Raw genomic sequence first — 22,349 nt, 5'->3', positions numbered from 1 at the left:
ACCTTTTTCGAGTGTTTTTGGAGACTCAGTAGTGATATGGGATGGAGTAGAGACTATGTTCATTTTGGGAGATCAATATCAGGGTTCGGGAGTTGATTGTAAGACAAGTTGTACTTTAGTTAGAGAGAAGTATGTGTGTGACAGTAGTATTTTCCAGTTGCGAGTTGTATCTGTGAGTGGTTGTGAATTATCATTAGTTCATGGACAGACTCCGACAGAATGTGACTTTAGACAGTTCCTGCGAGATTACCACATTGTGTCCACCAGCACCCTTACTGCCGTGTTTTGCAAGGAGTGTGCAGTTACAATGATGTGCCAGGGCAACAAGTCGACATCATTCGTTCTTCAAGGATCCAAGCTGTTTGATGCTGCATGCCGTGTGATGTCAACGAACTTCTTGGTTATCAGCCGTGCTGTATTCAACAGTTCCGAGAAGATAATTATGCGTCATACGCATAACGAGCATTTGGTAGTGGCGGTACCTACAACCAAGGTGCCAATGACTGTTCCACCGTTGGAAGACATCGACGATCCCGTGATGTTCGAGTATCAGGAATATATTATGCCGACAATTTTAATCGTCTTAATAGCTATTTTACTGATAATTCTTGTTGTGGGGGTAGTAAAGCTTATTCGTGTTTGTAAGATTACATGTAAAGGCTCTAAGAACACAACCCCAGTGACTTTGGGAGTGCGTCATGAGAGCAGTCCTTAAAGCTGCAGTGCAGTAGACATTGCTAATTGAGCATAGCTCTATTTTGTTATGGTTTATACATATGTTTTTTTTATTTTTAGTTCGCCATTAAGAGAGCTTTACGCTCTTATGGGGGTGGCTGAGGTTGTATTTAAAGGACACATATATGCATTTCATAGCTTCAATGCTTTAAGATGTTATCGTGGAAGGTTAGGAGTGAGAGCGAACTAGGGGTATTTTCCTTCAATGCGAGATTGCTGAAACAGTGCATAGTTTGATTCCTCAGCTCTTTGCGCGAGAAGCTCAGCAATATTGGAGATCAGGTGATCTCGGCGCTATGTATATTCGTGAGTACGTGCGTTACTTTGATCTAGATTATGCCAAAATCTGCCCTAAAAGTGAGTTTGATCGTTCATTAACGTGATAGAACTGCAGTTATCCAGTCATAACTTTGGAGTGGTTCCAGGCTTTGAAAATCGGCAGATAAGGTAGAGTCTCAAATCTCTGTTTTTATGGGAGAAAATTGAACTTGTGATTCTTACCATGACTTTCTAATCATTATGAACTTATGAACTGGCGTGGGAAATTTAATATGAATATTCATACCTCTTTTATATTATCATTTTGTTATGTTACGTTTGCCATATCTTGGCTATGCATTTTACACTTTCCATTATTGTGTTTTGTATTTCATGTATTTTTGGGAGTTTTCTATCATATTTAATTCTTCGACAGATGTCTGTGGACTTGTGGGAATAACATGTGGACTTGTGGGAATAACATGTGGACTTGTGGAAATAGCTGGGTGGTTTGATAAAGAGGACACATGCAAGTCATTTGCAATGTCAGTCTCTTTATGTGGTAGACTTTTTTTTGTTTTTTGACATGACGTTTAGTTGTTGATTTGGGAGTATGTGAGATTTTGTGTATTTCCAGGCTATTAGCCATAATGAGACTTCTTTAGTCAGAAGTGCTTTGCAGTTTAGAGTTTAGTTATCTGACTCGATAATTCATTTATTATGCATTTTAATCTTTGCTTTGTTTTATTCCTTGTTGGGTTATTTGAATAATAAACCTATTTTTGTAGGAAAGATTGTGTTTCTTTAAATAGTCCATTTAGTTGCTTTGAGAGAATGAGTGAGGTTAGGGTGGATGAGCTTCGGTAAATGATGAGAGAGAGAGAGAGAGAGAGGTCGGTGAGAGAGAGAGGGGGAAAAGGTACTAGTGAGATCAGGGTCAAACCTTTTTACGTCTTTTTCCTGAAGTTAGATCGCTAAGATCACGCTACGTACACTTCCAAAACAAGTGTTGATCTGTTCCGTGTAACATATACATAAACTCTAAGGGATTTCCACGCCTTATTTGACTCGACAAAGTACTTTAGAATGTGTGTAAATGTTTCCTCTCTCTCGTTCTCTCTCTCTCTTTGTGGGCAGCGGGCAATTGGCAGCTCCATCACGATAACGCACCCGCCCATTCTTCACATTTGATACACCTGTGCTTCATCAGGCTCCCTACTCTCTAGACATGGCTCCATGTGACTTCTGGCTTTTCCCCGAGCTGAAAATGCCCTTGTAAGGGACCAGATTTCAGTCCAGAGAAGACGTCATGCAGAATGCGATGGACCAGCTGCGCGCCATCTCAAATGAGGTATTCCAGCTCGGCTTCCGACAGTGGCAGAACCGCTGGGAGAAGTGTGTGGCAGCCCAAGGGAACTACTTTGAAGGAGATTAAGATAAGATTGTTGTATCTGAATACAAGTATTTTTTTTAACACACCTCGTTTATATATATACAGTAGCACCTCAGTTTCAAAGACACTTTATGAGTCTGGCTTTCTGATAAGTAACAAAGGTCTGTTAAGTAACAAATACCCAATATTATCCGGCACTTGCATATTTTCTAGACATCTTACATGTAACAACAATTCCGCACAATTCATAACCTAATTTATTATATACTTTACAGTTAACATTCAGTTTAAGAGATTTATCTAAAAATTAATCACATCTACATGATAACATAGCAAACACCATCATAACAACATAGCTGCTAAGAAATGAAATCCAGAATGTTGAGGTGTGGTAAAATACTGTACACAGTAGATTCCGGTTATAACGAACCCCACAACACCGTCGTCTGCATTTTGTTATAAGCATCATTTGTTATAAAAGTAAGTGGTATGTCAAAGTTTTTAGGGGTCCCGGATTTTGGTCTGTCACTTTGATCAACAGCTTGAATTGTCTGATGCTTCTCATCAAGATCTATACAACCTTTCTCTTTCCAGTTGTCATACTAATGAGTGAAAGATCTGTCACTTTGATCAACAGCTTGAATTGTCTGATACTTCTCATCAAGATCTATACAACCTTTCTCTTTCCAGTTGTCATACTAATGAGTGAAAGATGAAGGAAAGCTGCTTGCTCCTTTTTATCTTTCTCTCTCAGCTTGTACCGTTAAAAAACATTGCCTTCGTGCGGCAATTTTTCTATTATATTTTTATATTTTCATTTTGTGCATTTTTTAAATTCTGAAAACAATCAAATAACCAGTGTTCAAGTCACGTAGTTACTATATAGGTGTTTTATTGCCAGGCAGTCACCTGGTAAAGCTCATGCCATTATTAAATCAATGATTAATTGCCTTACTGTATAACAGGTGTTTATTTTTTGTGGGAAAATAGTCTCACGTCGTTATAACAATCAATTTACTTCAATAAAGCTGTCACTGGGATATATCAAACAGTATTATATATATATATATATATATATATATATATATATATATATATATATATATATATATATATATATATATATATATGATATATATAAATATGTGTGTTTAAAGATGTATTTTACCACAAGTTCTAGATATTGTATATATATATATTCTATATATATATATATATATATATATATATATATATATATATATATATATATATATATGTATATATATGTAAATATTATGTAAATCAATAATATTGATTTAATGCAAATAACCATATATATATATATATATGTTTTTGTCTATTCATAATAATACTACAGTAATATGAATATAGAAGGCCCAGAACACTCAGACTATTTAAAGATATGAACCATATAGTTGTCCAGGCATAGCTTCTGTTTTGTGTTCACATTAAAATCAGGTAATCAAGAGTACAATGTGGTTATATACAAAATTTAACATGTGGTGGCCTGAATGTCTGATCATTATGACAATAGGTTTGGCGTTTCTTAAGGAGGAGAATGATAAAAATCAAATTCTATTGATATTTTTTGGCCACTCTATAATCCCGTTTGACCATGGATCTGGCGGTCGCGTTTCTTGGGTCATCTTCTTCAGGATTTGAGGATTAAGGTGTCGATGTCATCCGATTTCCAAGTGTCCCCATGATAATTTTCATATTGTTGGTTTGATTGATGATAGACATTAATGCATCGCTTCTTTATTGTATGGACAGTTACTTTTGGGGTACTTGAAACCAACTCCAGCCCCACTCCAGTGATAATGACATGCCCTGTATTTCCATTGCATATCAGAAAATTTAATTACTCTGCGTAGCGATAATGGTGATCTTTTATGCTCTGTTATTCTTTGCGAGAGCGATTTACCTGTCTGATAGAGTTATGTCCTGACAATTAATAGAATTTCTGTCTTGTAAACTCCGGCTTCTTCCCTTTTGTTATTTAAGTGAACGTTAACAGCGGACACTCGATGATTTGGGATAATGGAAAATGAAATTGGGGGTGCCTTGAGTTGTTCGGAGGAAAAATGGATGTTTATGTAATGGAACGTTTATTTTGTTGTTGAAATCTATTGTCTGTTGTGAGTACATCTATAGTGTATTTTATTATTTTGTAATATGATATTTATAATTTGTGTGGATATAGCAGTTGCGTTAGGTGTTGGCATTGTTTTAAATGATTTTTATCCAGGTACTCATTTGAACATATCCTAAGTCCTCTGAGGAATAAGTTGCACCCTACCATGATTTTTACGGAATATCGTGGTGCTTAAGAAATGAATTTTTGAGACAGGTACTTGGGTTTCTATATACTGTAAATGCATACCTGTTCTGTTTTCTTATGATCAGTACATCTAGGAACGGCATTTTTTCCGTCCTTTTCCCATTCTGTTTTAAATTTTATGGTCGGAACTGCGAATTTATTGTATTAAAAATTTCATTAAAGTCCCCCAGCTATTGTCCCAGAAAGTAAAAATATCATCTATTATCTAAGCCAGATCAATTATGGGGTTTGATAGACGACAAAAGTTCTGTTTGGAAATATTCCATGTATTTTTTGCTAGAAGGGGTGATGGGGACTTCCCATGCTACAGCCAAATTTTTGTTTGTAAAATTACTATTGAAAGAAAAACACGTTGTTAGTTACACAGAGGTTGATAAGTTTTAAAGTTTTATCTATGCCAAGAGGAAAATGGTCTTCATATGGTTGTAACTTCCTCTCTAAGAAAGACAACACGTAGTGATATCGGGACTTTAGTAAACAATGACTCAACGTCTAGGCTGAGCAATTTGATGTTGTTTGAGGGGATGTTTAAACTATTAAATTTTTGTATGAAATCCTCTGCATGTTTGACGTGGGAGGATGAGAAGGTTCCCAGAAAGGGTGATAAGTTCTGGAAGCCATTTGATAATTTGTACATTAAAAGAGCCCCTGCTAGATATTATGGGGTCGTAAAGGAATCCCATCTTTATGTTTTCGGAGGCCGTAAAAATAGGGGAGAGAGGTTGATTACCTTGAATGTCTCTATAATTCTATTTCTTTTTGTTTGCCCCTATGGTTCTGACTGATTTGTTAAATTGAGCAGCAATATTTGTTGTGGGATCTTTCGTTAATTTGTCATAGGTCTCCGCATCGTTTAGAAGTTCTTGAACTTTATTGATGTATGTCTCCTTGTCTAAAAGAACTATTTTCCCGTCTTTGTCAGATTTTGTGATGATGATATCCCCCAATTTTAATAAACTAACTAATGCATTTTGGAATCTTTTCGGGAGCGAATTTTTGTTGTTATTTTGCTCCAAGACATTTAGCAAAATGCCTTTGAGACACAACCCCAGTTTCTTGTCATAATTGTTTTTTGAAAAATGTTTATCAAAAGCAACTAGGAAATTAAGATTACTCTCAGGACCAGTTTTAGAGCATATGAAACTCCAAGATTTAAAACGGTCTGTTCTTCTGCAGTGAGGGGATGGTTATTTCAGCATTATTGGGAAGGCCAAGATTATTCCATACGCTGTTCCTAATCAGTCTTTTTAATTTATCGCAAATTTCTGGAGTGGGACTCACTGTTTTTCAAGCATTGCTGATAGCAGTGCATATATGAAAGATATCTGTACATACCATCATCCCTCACATGAGGCGAAGTGAGTTTTGATTAGCTCACTATTTTTCTTCAATCACATAGATTACTTGATCTGTGGCTTGTATTCTGTCTTAAAAGTGAGTTGCTCGTTCATTAAATGATAGAAAAACGTTATCCAGTCATAACTTTTGGTGGTTCCAGGCTTTGAAATCTTGATAAAATTTCTCAAATTCTTTTTTTAACAAAAAGAATTGTGATTCTTACCATGACTTTCTAATCATTATGAACTTATGAACTGATGAAAAGTTTAATATTTGATAAGTGTTCTTTATATTATCAATTTGTTATGTTACGTTTGCCATAATCTTGTTGCTATGCATTTAAGACTTTCCATTAGTGTTTTGTATTTCATGAAACCACTTTTGGCTTTTCTAAACCATTTAATTCTTCTCAGATGTCTGTGGACTTGTGGGAATAACAACTGTGGACTTATTAAAATAAATGTGGACTTTTTGAAATAGCCATATGTTTTGATAAAAAGACACATGCAAGTCATTTGACAATGTCCTTTAATGGTAGACTTTTTTGTTTCTTGACATGACGTTTATACTTGATTTGGAGCCTATGCCATGAGATTTTATGTATTTTGGCTATATACCATTGAACTTCTTTACCTGGCCATTACAGTTTAGAGTTTAGCTGCTGAAAACTAATTCATTTATTATGGTTTCAATTTTAAATAGTGTTTTTATGGGTTATTCTTATTTTATATTACCTTGTTGGGTTATTATGAATAATAAAACATTTTTTTTTGTAGGTTCAATATGGAACATCACTTTTACGTCCATTTACCTGCTTCAAGAGAATGAGTGAGGTTAGACGGTGAAATGAGCTACATAAACAAGAGAAAGAGAGAAAAAATTTTATACAAGAATGCCAACAGGGAAAAGTTTCTCCCAAATGTAAGATTCAGGTCAAATCGGCTTCAGACCCATTTCCTCCATCCGACATTCTCCAAGACAGAATACAAGCCACAAAACAAGACATCTATGTGATTAGAAGAAAATATAGTATAAACCAATTATTTCCCTCATTTGACTCGGGATGAAAGTACTTTAGAATATCTTATTTTGTGTTATATTTATATATGAAAATATATGTGGGCATATATAATATGGCTGCTATATATATATAACGCACCCGCCCATTATATACATATATATATATATATTTATATATATATATATATATATTTATATATAATATATATATTTTATCTAATATATATATATGCTATATATGTTTATATATATATATAACCTATATAGAGAATCCTATATATTTATTATATATATATATATATTTCTTAAAATATATATTTGATATATAATATATATATATATATATATTTATATATATATATAATATATATATATTTATATATATTTAATATAATTGTTGGGATATATACATATATTTTAATACTATATTTATTTATATAGTATATAGTATCTTTTTTATATTATATATATATATTTATATATAGACGCATTTCTGTATATATAACATATACCCATATATTATATGGTCACGAGTCATATATATATTTACATATATATACATATATAGCATATTTATATTATCGGTCTATAACCTATATTTATTATATACTTTACAGTTAACATATATATTTAAAGATATATCTAAAATTAATCATAATCTACATGATAACATAGCAAACACACCATCATAAACCATAGCTGCTAAGAAATGAAATCCAGAATGTTGAGGTCTGGTAAAATCTGGACAGGTAGATTCCGGTTATAACAACCATAAACACTTTTGAACTGTCTCATTTTATTATTTGGTGGCGTTCCTTATAAAAGCATGACCAAGTTCCACTAGGGAATTTGGTCATTCTTCCCACCTTTGTCCTGAGGATAACAACGATGATCAACAGCCACACCCAAATTTTTGTACCATTTGCTTCATCAAGATCCATAACCTACTTCCAGTTTCAGGGCTAATGAGTGAAAAAGATCTGTCATTGATCAACAGCTAGTGTTGTAAATGGGCTTTCATAAGATCTATATATAACCTATCTTTATAGTTGTATATAATAGTGAAATATATATATATATATTGGTCCTATTATCTAAATATATATATATATATTAAAAATATTGCCTATATATATAATTTTTCTATTATATTTTATATTTTCATTTTGGTGCATTTTTAAATTCTGAAAATAATCAAATATATAGTGTTCAAGTATACGTATATATATATATATAAATAGGTGTTTATATATTAAATATCACCTGGTAAAGCTATATTATATAAATAATGATTAATTGCCTTATATATATAACAGGTATATATATTTTTATATATAAAATATATATATATATATAACATATAATATATATATATAAATATATGTATATATATATAAATAGTATATATATATATATATATATATATTATATATATATATATATATATATATATATATATATATATATATATATATATATATATATATATATATATATATATATATATAATATATATAAATATATATATATATATATATATATATATATATATATATATATATATATATATATATATATATATATATATATATATATATATATATATATATATAAATGTGTGTGTTTTTCTGTTAGTACGTGACAACTAGTGTTTTTTATATTCAGCGCATTTCAACTCATAGGTGAATGTCTGATGCTCTGTGGGCTCAGCACTGGGTGACTGAACGAAATGTCACGTGTCAGCGACACGTGAGCGGAAGTGCTCATCGGCATTTTCTCCCGAATGTTCTAGAAGCTTTTTCCGGTTAGAACCGAACATGGGTGTGACGTGAAGAAGGGGTTTGTGTGTTTGCGTGTAATGAGGAGTGGCTTTTAGAGTAAGTGCTTGGAGCTTCTCTAGAAAGCCATACATTCGTTTTGGAGGAGCTGAAGTGTGAGGACTCTGAGGAGCAAGTTTCCTGCTGTAAGGGTGACTGTTAAGATAAAACAGTAAATTCACAGTTTGGTGAATTATCGTTTTGTTATCATTTCTTTTAACATTTCTTTTTCTATGTGGTGTAATGGTGTTAATGTGAACTAAGTTGGTTTTTAATATTAATGGGGGATGATTTCTCTCTACAGATGTTTCATGCGTCGTCATACATAGTCATGCACATGCTCATGCATGCCCATGAGTAGACACACCTACAAATGAACATGTCCACTATGGACTGTAGCCACTTCAGTGAACTGGTGACATAGACAAATAAAATTAGAATGGAGACTGAAAAGTGACTGGGGGTCGAGATGGGAAGAACCCCACTTATAGTTCTTGTGGCTGATAATATGTGTAACATATATGTGTGTGTCTGTGTGTGTGTTCATTGGATTGCGATCAGTATTTGTCATTTGTTTTTATTATATTCAGTCAGTTTTTTGTTCTTTTCTCTCATTCCTTTGATTTGAACATTCAGTTCTTTGGAAGCTTGAATAGCAAAGTAATAGTCTGGTGGGATTGCTTCAAATGAATAACAATCATAAGAGTAATATTAATAATACTGGAAATAACCAACAAACAATCAGCGTGTAATATCAATTTCTAATTCACATTGAGATCGAACCCATGACCCTCAAATGAATTGCAAGGGTGCTACCATTTCCTTTCTTCGGCCTTGATGTCCAACCTCTCTAGTTATTAATTCCTAGTGCAACTGTGAGGTTTCCTCCTGAATTCCACCTCAGGATCCTTGTAGGTCATTTGAATATTCTGGATCTCTTAACTGTGCTGTCCAGCCACTCCAATTCCCTGTTTTCATTGTCTTAAGTACTGAATGACCAAAAGTGGCCCAGTGCTTGGCTCGACAGCCTAAATTTCATAAAATAAAATTAAATGATAAGCGTGATCGGAAAGGGCTTTAGCCCTTGCAAGCTTACCTTGGACAGATTATTAAATTTCAAAGTTCTTGAAAACAGAACAACGTCCTTAGCCTCTCGGGATGAAAATAGGAATAATGAAGTGGATGAGTCAGTTGTTTTACGCTGTCTCAATATCTTAATATGTCTATCTCTTATTATTTAACACTACTACTAAATCAACTGCTATTACTACAACTGATAACAATGAAAATAATAAACGACAGTTAAAATAATGACACAGTAACTGTATTGCTGAAGTAATGGCAATAATAAGATGAAAATATCAACAAAGCATTCTTCTTTTATGTATGATCGATTAAATAAATATTTTCATCACTATCGTGGTCGTTTCTTTTATCATTAAAAATATTATACACATTTAACAAAAGAATAAACAGCAATTTACTGAATGAAAATAAAATCAGAAAATGTTTCTAAGAGCGTATTTTATGATGGTGGACTTCCTGTCCAATGTCTTTCCCTCTCGCTTTCACTTTCGTTCACTTTTGGCTTCAGAAACCGCATCAGGACCTGAGGAAGGAAGGTCATATATCATGTCACATATCGGCATTATGGGAAAACGGATGCATTCATCAAAAAAGACTAATTGTTTGTCTCTGGTGACTGCTTTAATCAACATTATTATTATTCAATTTCTAACACAGGAAGGGCCTCTGTGGGTCATCTGGTAGAGACCTGGCCTTTCCCTTTAGAGTCTTGGGTGCGCTCCACCATGAGTTAGAAATTTTAATGCTGTTACCTGGTTATGTGAGTTATTAACTTACATATTATAATTATTATTCATTTTATTACCCTACATGATAAAGCTTACAAACGAAAATATTCACATAGAGGTTCAAAGAAATGAGAAAAAAAGACACTGACTGAACATGGTTATACACACACACATGTTTTATTATATATTAATATTATTATTATAATTATTACTCATTTTACAAACAAACCCATATATATATATATAAATATTACAATAAATTTCGATAATGTTTCTTATAACGAAGTCAAAATGTTCACATCAGAACTATTTTTTCATTTGCATTTGGATGTGAGGCTTTGTAAAAACAAGGTATCCACAAAAAGGTTCCAGAATTTAAGAGGGTATTGTGTTTATTAGACATATGTATCTACTAATTGTAAGACTGAACATAATAAAATAATAAATAAATGGCAAATATTAATCACAATCCAAAACGAATATCATACACATTTGATAATAAGTTCGTCGTCTTGTGGCACACACACACAAGACACACAGTGGACACACACACACACAGCACGCCTTCCCACAAATCGCCTTCCGTCGAACTCAGGTGTTTGTATTTGGAGACGATATTCACCCACCTCTGCCATGCTAAAGACGAGGAGTATAATATATATATATATATATATATATCACCGTGATTCATATTCAATCAGTATACAAACGTCCTTTATATCCATATATAATATATTTTCATATGTGTTATTTTAAAATTTCTGTTTTTATAAACTCAGGACTACAGTGGACGTATGTACAGACTTATGGAATCGATATACAAATCGCCTGTCAAACTCAGGTGTTTGTCACGTTTAATAACATCACCGATTCATATTCAATCAGTAAGTAAAACGTCCTTTAATATCCAATCTCTACCTCGGAAATAATATATTTTCATATATGTGTTTTTATTTAATAATCTACGTCTCGTGGGCTCAAACCAGGAAGACAAGAACTAATTTTCTTGGACATTTGGATGTATCGTATTTTCCTTTGTCAGACGATATTTAAACAACCCATATTATGACTATCACACAAATTCAATCAGTTGTTTACAAACGTCCTTTAATCTCCCAGAAATTTATTTTCAGGGGGGAATTTTTTATTTGATAATCACAACCGTGGGCTAAACCAGCGATATGTATCTAGTAAAAGCAAGTGAGGTATAAAATATCGTCTTCCCATATACAAATCAGGTGTTTGTATTTGATATTCATATATATATATATATATATATTTTTTTATCATATATATATATATATTATATAACGTCCTTTATATATTGATATTATTTGTATTATATAATATATATATATATATATATATATATATATATATATATATATATATATATATATATATATATATATATATATATATATATATATATATATATATATATATATATATATATATATATATATATATATATATATATCTAGAACATTCATGCTCAGGTTGTGCCTGTCCTCTTACCTCCCCAGGAATAGCACTGACATCAGGTGGGAGAGGTGCTATCTCAGGTCCCTTGAATCTCCCTTCGACGCCAAAGAGCTGTAATCTGTAGATGAAAAACTCGATGATGTAGAGATGAGACTCATCTTTCAAGTCGTGGAAAGATACTGCCGTTTCTGATATGCTGTCGATTCCCTAAAACAAACAAACTCCACATTAATGTCTGTTTATTGTCTGTTTGATCTGGTAATAATTATTCGATCGACTAGGTTCATATTATTATTATTGTTAATAATATTAAGTATCCAGCAACATTCCTGCATAAAATTCTAAAACCTTGCCAGTAGTACATACACACACAAACACAAACACACACACGCACACACACACACACACACACACACACACATATATATATATATATATACATATATATATATATATATATATATATATATATATATGTATGTGTGTGTGTGTGTGTGTGACACTGGAAAAGTAAGCACTTCAGTTTGTACCAGTACAAAGGGGTGTGGTTGCTAGCCCAATGGCATTTTCTTGATTGCACTAGACCAGGGGTTCTCAACCTGGTGCTCACGAGCACCTCTGTGCTCTCTGATGGTCTGGCAGTGCTCTTTCAAAGTTATTAAAATCGTTCTCGCGAGCACCAAACTCTTCGTAGGCCTAACTGTGATTTAAAATACCCTTTCGCCTTTTTCGTTTTATATAAGTTAAGTATACCTTAGTTTAACCAGACCACTGAACTGATTAACAGCTCTCCTAGGGCTGGCCCGAAGGATTAGATTTATTTTACGTGGCTAAGAACCAATTGGTTACCTAGGAACGGGACCTACAGCTTATTGCGGAATCCGAACCACATTATAGCGAGAAATGAATTTCTATCACCAGAAATAAATTCCTCTTACTCTTCATTGGCCGGTCGGAGATTCGAACGCGGGGCCAGTAGAGTGCTAGCTGAGAATGGAATCCACCCTCCCAATGAGGAACTTTTTTAACACTGCTTGCGAGTTGCTTTGGCAAACACTGATGAGACAAATATAGAAAAGCTAGCCAAAGCAGTTCGCATCAGGGTTCTCACTGAATCCACAAACTAGCGGTCAGGTGGACTTGTTTTCTTATTATTATTTTTTTAATGTCCAAGATTTGAAATAATTGGCTTATGTATCAGTACTCAAGAAATAATGCTTCTTATGAATGTTATTTGTTCTCTTTTTTTCTTTGTAGTTTTCCACGTATATCACAACATGATTAACCTAATGAGGAATATAATTGATAATAAGCAAAATTATGTTTTGGTTTGTTATTTAACAATAAACCCCATTAAGCTACATTTTTCGATACCAATACAATCTGACATAAGAGGTAAACATATTACCTGTGAATCATTGTCTACCGCTAAAGTAGTATAATATTTATGACAGTTATGTAAAATATGCTTGACTGCTGAATATCAATAACTTTGACTAAACATCCAAGGAACAAAAAATCGTTTTTGAATCTTCGATGCAAGCAATTAAAATTTTTTTTCCTTTAGATAAACGAAGACTAAGTCTTCCACTAACTAATTGGACTGCTTCTTAATTCCCAAACTTTAAAATTATTGTGGTGCTCTCGCAGTTATCCAGGAAACAGGTGGGTGCTCATCAACTTGAAAAGGTTGAGAACCCCTGCACTAGACACGGGTATCTGTATCCATGTAGAATGTTGGGGGGTAGGCCGAAAGCAATCCACGGGCCTACTCTCCCACAGCGCCGACTTTGGCTGATTTCCCTCTAAAAGTTGGGCGGTGCAGCCACCACATCCAGCGCCATTGTCGTTCATATATACACAGTATGTATATATATATATATATATATATATATATATATATATATATATATATATATATATATATATATATATGTGTGTGTATGTGTGTGTGTGTGTGTGTGTGTGTGTGTGTGTGTGTGTGTGTACGTATGTAGCAAAGATATAAAAAAATGTTAGGACTCTCCAAGAAAGAACAATTCAAATATGTGTTACACCATTTGGAAACAGACAAAATATTCCGTGTAGGAATATCACATAGCATACCGATTGGTCTGTCTTCAGAAGGCGTTGGAGGGGTTCAGCCCTGTTCTCTCTCTCTCTCTCTCTCTCTCGCGGCTTTCCTCTCTCTCTCTCTCTCTCTCTCGAATGTCACAAAGATCTCTTTCGTTCTCGCATTCCACATTAAAGAAATGAAATGGTTCGTACAAGGAAAACTCAATCTTTCCTACAAAAATAGATTTATTATTTAAAGCAACCCAACAAGTAATGAATAAACAAAGCAAAGATTAAAATGCATCATAAATGAAATTGTCAAGCAAAAAAAAATAATCCAACTCTAACTCAAAAGTCTAATCATGGCTAATGACCTGTAAAGTCAAAATCTTCTCACATACTCCAACTTAAGTATTATTAAGTCAAGTCTCAAAAAGTCAATCCACACAGAGATATTATACTTTGCAAGGTATGCATTGTATGTCTCTATAATCACACCATCATGACTACATCATATCATTGCCCACAAAGTCATCACCACAACCACCACAACCATGACATCTTATTCTGCCAACTCTAAGAGCTTGCCACACTCAAAGATAATGTCTTCACGATCTCGCTCTAGCTCTGCTAATGAACGATCGAACTAATTTTTGGGCAGAATTAGACACAAAATCGAGATTCTGTAACATACGAACTCATGTACCCACATAGCAACTCGGTCATATGACTCGGCCAATATCGCGTGTTCATCATATTAACTGCTGAGATGATCAACTATTTGCTGAATAAACGATTTCACAACTGACGGCTTCACGACAGTACCATCTCACAACCAAAATTCTTCCATCACATCTCTGTACCTGACAATGTTAAAGCGGCCATATTTTCTGAAATATATGTACCTTTTGCGATCTAAGCCCTTTGAATGCTAAAATCTCAAGATAAAATAAAACAGCAAAACACTGGGCCGAAAATGAGTATATGCAGTTGAAGGCTATAATTTCAAGTGCTTTTACTAAACGTTTAGCTGTCCAGCTCACAACTGAGACCATGGGCATAAGTTCTTTCTGTGAGCACATTGTTATTTTCACCAGACATACGGGAATGAGTAACTTGTCTTAATAATGTATGCCAAGAAAGCTGGCACCAGAACAGAATCTAGCCAGAGTATCAACTTCCTGGACACTTTTGACTCGTTTCAAGTTCGCTCTGACATTTTACAATGTGGGTCATGTCTTAGGATGAAGCATAAGTTTACCACTTAAAACAGAGAGTCAGAGCAGGCAAGGTAACCACAACGGTTCTTCCCCTCCAAAAACATGGGATTCAGTAGGTGTTAATCAACAAAGACCTCTTCAAAAAGGATCAAACCATTACTGGTGAGACTCAAGAATGAGAACTGTTGAAGAGAGTAATAAAGAGGTCATGCAGAAAAAAGATACGAGCAGACAGTCTATGTCTCAGGACTACCGCCCCATTCTCACTGAGCAAGTGACAATAGCTGAAGTGCCACCTTTGGCTATGAATTGCTGCCTCCTTCCTCTTCCCATCATCTTCACATTTTCTGATTTCCATACGTTTCATAAAACGGTGTTCCACCAACGTGGTCACCATTTTGAAATCAGTGGTGAAAACGCTCATACTGTTGTTGGAGTTCTTGAAGGCTTATGCCGGACTCACACATTGGCGATTCAAGGACACACAAGTCGTGATGGCTGGTTTTGGCGATCATCTCTATCATTCGCGGGCCTGGGGCCGCAAAATAAATCATTGTCAGCAACTCGGTCACACATTTGCAATTCAAGGACGAGCAAAGCTTAACTGCCGAAATTTTTCTAATTACGATGTCGTTATGCTGTAATTATGACCAAATCTCCAACAATCGCCACGAATCATTACCGCTTCGCCAGGTTTGGCGATGTGCACCAAATGATGGCAGATGTTTTAAATGGATGGTGCATGTCGCAATTGCAAGTTACAGTTTGCGCAATCCATTTACAACAAATGGCGACGCTATTGTGTCAGCGGCGACGCCACTGCATCAGTGTTGCGTAGTGCCCAATGACTTGATGACAAATGACTGTTGACGTTGTCGGACTGCTTATGTTTTGAACAGTTGAACACATCCGCCATCACTTGGTGAACAATGCCAAACTCGGCGACGCGGTAACGATTCATGGTGATTGTTGGCGATTTGGTCATAATTACATCGTAATGACGTCGTAATTAGCAAATTTTCGGCAGTTACACACTGCGCATCCCTGAATCGCTAATGTGTGAGTCCGTCATTAGTGTGCATGCACACTACAGTAAAATATGTCATAAACACATGTCGGTAACCTATTGCATACATATCACAAACAGGTTGGAAACAAGTCAACGGCCTTAAGTGAAAAGCGAAGCTTTGGCATATGCTGGGTAATAGTATGAAGCACCAGTTAGGACTACCAATAAGTCACTAACTTGCATTCAGCCTGTTTGTGATGTGCGTACGATAAGTTACAGATGTGTGTTAACAATATGTTTTACCGCAGTGTAGATGCACCCATAGCATGCAAAAGGATAACTTTGCTTGAACATCACGGGACCCAGTAAGCTCAAGTTGGGAAAACTGCTGAAAAAGATCCAAGCAATATCTTCCTTTTTTAATGCTTCTCTTGCAAGGACAACAACTTCTTGAATGACCCTTACACACACATACGAGCTGTGACTTAGGTTTTATAGTGAACTTGCTGATAAGTAATTATTCTAATTCAGAATGAATGCACTAATATATATATACATATATATATGTCCTTCCATATATAAGCATAATGAAAAGGTAAGATGTTCTGCAAGTGTCAGTAGATCTCTCTTAAATGATAACGGTTGCTTGGGCTTACCTGAAACTAACCTTACCATAAGTGTAAATCATTGTATTTGGGTACCATTTCTGCCATATCCCTTGTATGTAATCCACAGGGGATTTCTGGTGAAACCTGTGCTTTCCCAACTCATCCCTTGTATCACCAAGAAGTATTCCTGACTTAGTAAGACACTGTCCTGGAATAAATGGGTCATTAGTAATAGTCAGCTCAGCCACACCACTGAATCATTTTTATAACAGATCCTTGAATAAATGACACAAAAGATTTGTTTTAAATTAGGGGCAAGAACTGAAGCAAGTTAAGGTTGAAGACTTTGAACTGTTGGTGGGAAATGGTCAAAAGGAATGGTTGAAGATATGAAAGGTAGAAAGTTCTGAAACTGGGGACCAGTGGGACTTTGCAAAATGAAGTCTCCGGAGCGTATCGAGCAAATCATACTGTAAGAAACAACCGCCAAAAGGGACACAAAGGGTCAAAAATGAAAATTGCCTTAGGTCTCTATAGTGAGAAAATATGTCATATATTTACAGGGTGTGAACAAACATACAAAAGTCTCAAATTTGGGTAGACTACTCACTTCTATCTACTTAGTAATAATTTATTTTTGAACCGTTGACGTCGATGGCTGTAGGTATCAATAATTCGATCAAGTGTTTTAAAATATATCACAGCATTCTGTACCTTTGCTATCAAGAATTACTACCTCTCTCTCTCTCTCTCTCTCTCTCTCTCTCTCTCTCTCTCTCTCTCTCTCTCTCTCTCTCTGGTGCGAGGATTCAATAGTGGTGCTATTTTAGATTATTTCAAATTAATAAGACTATTTATGAAAATAGGCCGAAAGGTATGCATCCTACGCCATCGTATTACTGGGAATTACTAGGTATTACTATCCTGGTTCATTCTATTGTTATTTGTTATGGGAAATGATGAACTTTGCCATGTAACCTCTTATCAAAATATTCGTAGAAAATGTACACAGAAGGTGACTTTAATTACGTTCAGGAGGTCATGGGAAAGTAAGGAGGAAAATGTCCTTACCTAACACCACGTCTTCTCCTCCTTGCTGATTCATCGGGCAAAGTGAGTTATTGTGATAAGTTACGTTGCCATAGATCTTCAGAGTTCCTCTGCTTAGAACGTAGCCAGCGCCTTTATGAGGGGTATCGAATGATAAATTATTTAATAGAGGCAAATCAATTTAAGCATTTACACATACAAGCAATAGCAACAAAGTAAGTCAGCAAAATTGGCACAATTCATTGCCTAGGACGTCATTCAGATCGCTATTTGAAATGTAGTGAAAATATTTTCCTTTCTCGGTTTATCATGTCAAAAGTTGTAGCTATTGGAAATAAAGTTTTCTTCGTGAAATACTTTATTTATGGACCAACCTCCAACAGGTATTAAACGGAAAACTTTTCTACGCCATCATGCAATTTTCTTCATCGGATGAAAATGTTTAGTGGTTAGTTAGGGCTTGTTGTGTGTCATCCTTATGGAAAGGAAATTGTTTTAAAAATGCATTCTACACAATAATGTTCAGCTTCAGATAGCATCACGCAGCCAGATAATATAGACAGAAAACTGAATTTTAGAGTAGAAAGTGGGTGCCATGCCTTACCTCCACCTAAGTAACTCCTATCTTTGTTCCCTTGCACAACTGCCCGTTCGCCTAAGCCAATAGGAAATTCCGGATCATAGGGTGTCAAAACGTACCTCAGGTTTTCTATGATGGCGTAACTGGAACCAGAATGCTTTCAGTTATTCTGTTACTAAATCAGAAATTAAAAAGTTATGTGACTTGAAAGTAAATCCTTGCAAATAGGATATAAAAGAAAGGAGAGAGAGAGAGAGAGAGAGAGAGAGAGAGAGAGAGAGAGAGAGAGAGAGAGAGAGAGAGAAAACTTATAAATACATCGGTAAAAATTGTTTGAAGTTTGTTTTAATTTTTGTTTTCATTTTCAAAACAAAGAACACTTGGCCTTTAATACTTAGTCTAAAGTGATTTGCTGATGATGAAAATAGTATTCTTGACTTGGGATTAATGGGAAATGAATCAAGGTCTGAGCGTACAAGGCAGCCTGAATCTCTCATAGCATTGTTGACACCTAAAAGAAGGTAGCCTTTAACACATATATAAAACAAACAAGGGCCACAAAATCATTAATGCTAAAACAGTTCTGATTACAACAATAATGACAGTAATGTCGCCTACGGTCCTGGAGCTCAAAGCAAGGAAACATAATTTAACATGCATTTTTAGGGCCAGTAGCGAGAGAGGCTGCACACAAAAGGACACACTCGTTTACATACGAATAATATTGCCAAGGTCATGCAGGACACTTTATTGCGAGCTTTCATCATCAGGCTGGAAATTATTGACAACGCGAAAATCATTGAAATTACAATGAAATGAATTGTTTTACTAAAACTTTGACAGAATGGGTAAAACAAGTAAAGTGACACAAAACTTAGAATGCAAATAGAACCCATGATTAAGAAAACCACTTAAACATCAAAGAATCAGAAATTAAAAACTAAAAATACATTATAAAAATACAAACATATAAAGTGCAAAAATAAAAAGAGAAAAAAGGTAAACCAAAACTGCCATACACACAGGACAATGGCTGTTGACCTGTTGCATACCTTCTCAAAAATTATATGGTTGCTAGTTACATACCGGACAAGTAGTTGCTCTGTTCCGATTTCATCCTCTTTATAATCAACTAGCTGACCAACCCCGCCCTGTCCAGGAAAACTCTGAATGACAACCAATAAACTCTCTCTCTCTCTCTCTCTCTCTCTCTCTCTCTCTCTCTCTCTCTCTCTCTCTCTCTCTCTCTCTCTCCTCCTCCTCCTCCTAACACCCCCCTCTACTCTCTCTCTCTCACCTCCTCTCCCTCTCACTCTCTCACAATCTCTAATTTCCCTGTTAAGATAGTTGCTTCAGTTACATTCCCCAGCATTTTTGACATTTTATATTTCACCCATTCTCATCCCCATTCCTATTGGGGCTGAACTTGGACTTAAATTGCATCAGGAGTGTCACTGTTCATCTCAGCAGCCTCGAAAACTATGGATTAGGCACTGATATCTGTGGTTTTTGGTTATTTTTATATGTCAACCCTTCCCACCCCTTCTAAGCCCCTCCTCCCCTTCATATTGGGGTTGAAATTGGACTTAAAGGGCACCAGGAGTGTCACTGTTGATCTCAATGACCTTGGAAACTATAGAGTAGACACTAATATCTGTCATTTTCAGTTATTTTTATGTCATCCCTTCTCACCTCTTCTCACACCCCCTTCCTATCGGGGCTGAACTTGGACTTAAAGGGCATCAGGAGTGTCACTACTGATCTTAGCAATCTCGAAAACTTGAAAGGAAATCCTTGAAAATAGGGTATAAAAGAAAGGAAAGAGAGAGAGAGAGAGAGAGAGAGAGAGAGAGAGAGAAAAACTTATACATACATCGGTAAAAATTGTTTGAAGTCTGTTTTTATTTTCAAAAACAAAGAACACTTGGCCTTTAATACTTAGTTTTAAGTGATTTGCAGATGATGAAAATAGTATTCTTGACTTCGGATTAATGGGAAATGAATCAAGGTCTGAGCATATAAGGCAGCCTGAATCTCTCATAGCATTGTTGACACCTAAAAGAAGGGAGCCTTTAACACATATATAAAAAAACAAGGGCCACAAAATCATTAATGCTAAAACATTTCTGTTTACAACAATAATGACGGTAATGTCGCCTAAGGTCCTGGAGCTCAAAGCAAGGAAACATAATTTAACATGCTTTTTTAGGGCCAGTAGCGAGAGGGCTGCACACAAAAGGACACACTCGTTTACATACGAATAATATTGCCAAGGTCATGCAGGACATTTTATTGCGAGCTTTCATCATCAGGCTGGAAATTATTGACAACGCGAAAATCATTGAAATTACAATGAAATGAATTGTTTTACTAAAACCTTGACAGAATGGTAAAAACACTAATATCTGTCGTTTTCAGTTATTTTTAGATGTCACCCCTTTCCCACCCCTTCTCACCCCGCCTCCTATCGAGGCTGAACTTGGACTTAAAGGGCATTGGGAGTGTCACTATTCACCTCAGTGTCCTCAAAAACTATGGATTATACACTAATATCTATGGTTTTCCCACCCCATTTCACACACTAATATGTGTCGTTTTCGGTTTTTTACATGTCACCCCCTTCCCACCCCCTTCTCACCCCTTCCTGTCAGGGCTGAACTTGAACTTAAAGGGCATTGGGAGTGTCACTATTCATCTCAGCGACCTCAAAAACTATTGATTAGACACATGTATTGGTCGTTTTCAGTTATTTTTACATGTCACCCCCTTCCCACACCCCAACCCTCTTTGGTGCCTGTAATGTCTAACCCCCACAGTACTCTTTCTCAGATAGGAAGTCATATGTCTACCAAGTTTGATTGAAATTGCTCAGTGTGTTTCAGGTTTATGCTGGAACATACACACACATACATACATACATCCATTTTTATAAATGTAGATAGCTCTGAAATTATGTTTGAGCAAAAGACAGTAGCCTACTCTGAAATCCACGTTAGAGAACAGAAGGCCTTGTGCTAAACCGTGCTCTCTTGTGGCTGAAAAGGATGGTTTAGAAAGAGGAAACTTTGTTCTAAAGAAAGACCTGTGTTCCAAAATTCTGCGTCGGAGCCAGCGAGAACTGGATCCCACGTATCACAACCACACCGAGAACAAGTAAACAAGTAAACAACACAGAAATTAAGGTCAAACAGTGAAAGAGTTCATAAAAGCAAATTGGAATTTAATTTGAAGAAAACTATGTTTAAGTATTTCTTGTCACTTTTTTGGACCATATAGCTACTACGATCACGGCAAGGTAATTTAATGTGCTTCACATCTTTACTAGCAGTTATGTACGTCGGTCTAAGACAAAATTTCTCATTGAAGAAATATTTCAGAATTTGTGAAATACAAATGTGGGGTAAGAGTTTTCGGTAAGATAATTCTGGAGGAAAATCGTCTTGATGGAAAATTTTGTATTTTTAAGATATATTTTTAGTTTCTACTTTCCATTCTATTTATGTCTCGTTTTTTTATTTTTAAGATATATTTTTAGTTTCTACTCTCCGTTCTTTTTATGTTTCATTAGCTTTTTTCCATCTTGAGTTCTATTTGCGTTCTAAGTTTTCTGTCATTTTATCTAT

At 35.1% G+C, this 22,349-nt stretch overlaps 1 protein-coding gene across 1 annotated transcript in view; it reads right to left on the bottom strand.

Moving 5' to 3' along the window:
* Positions 1-9,634: 9,634 nt before the first annotated feature.
* Positions 9,635-22,349, bottom strand: part of LOC136844057 (glycoprotein-N-acetylgalactosamine 3-beta-galactosyltransferase 1-like) — a 50,886-nt gene continuing 38,171 nt past the window's right edge. The window contains exons 5-9 of the mRNA XM_067113073.1: positions 18,751-18,869; positions 18,168-18,278; positions 17,156-17,304; positions 12,238-12,411; positions 9,635-10,514 (exon numbers count right to left, since the gene is read on the bottom strand). Coding sequence (XP_066969174.1) covers positions 10,431-10,514; positions 12,238-12,411; positions 17,156-17,304; positions 18,168-18,278; positions 18,751-18,869 — 637 coding nt within the window. The 3' untranslated portion in view covers positions 9,635-10,430. The remainder of the gene's footprint in view (positions 10,515-12,237; positions 12,412-17,155; positions 17,305-18,167; positions 18,279-18,750; positions 18,870-22,349) is intronic.

This window comes from Macrobrachium rosenbergii, chromosome 2, assembly GCF_040412425.1.
Source record: "Macrobrachium rosenbergii isolate ZJJX-2024 chromosome 2, ASM4041242v1, whole genome shotgun sequence".
Classification (NCBI taxonomy): domain Eukaryota; kingdom Metazoa; phylum Arthropoda; class Malacostraca; order Decapoda; family Palaemonidae; genus Macrobrachium; species Macrobrachium rosenbergii.
The sequence above is the reverse complement of the archived record's forward strand: the minus strand, read 5'-3'. Positions and strand labels throughout refer to the sequence as shown.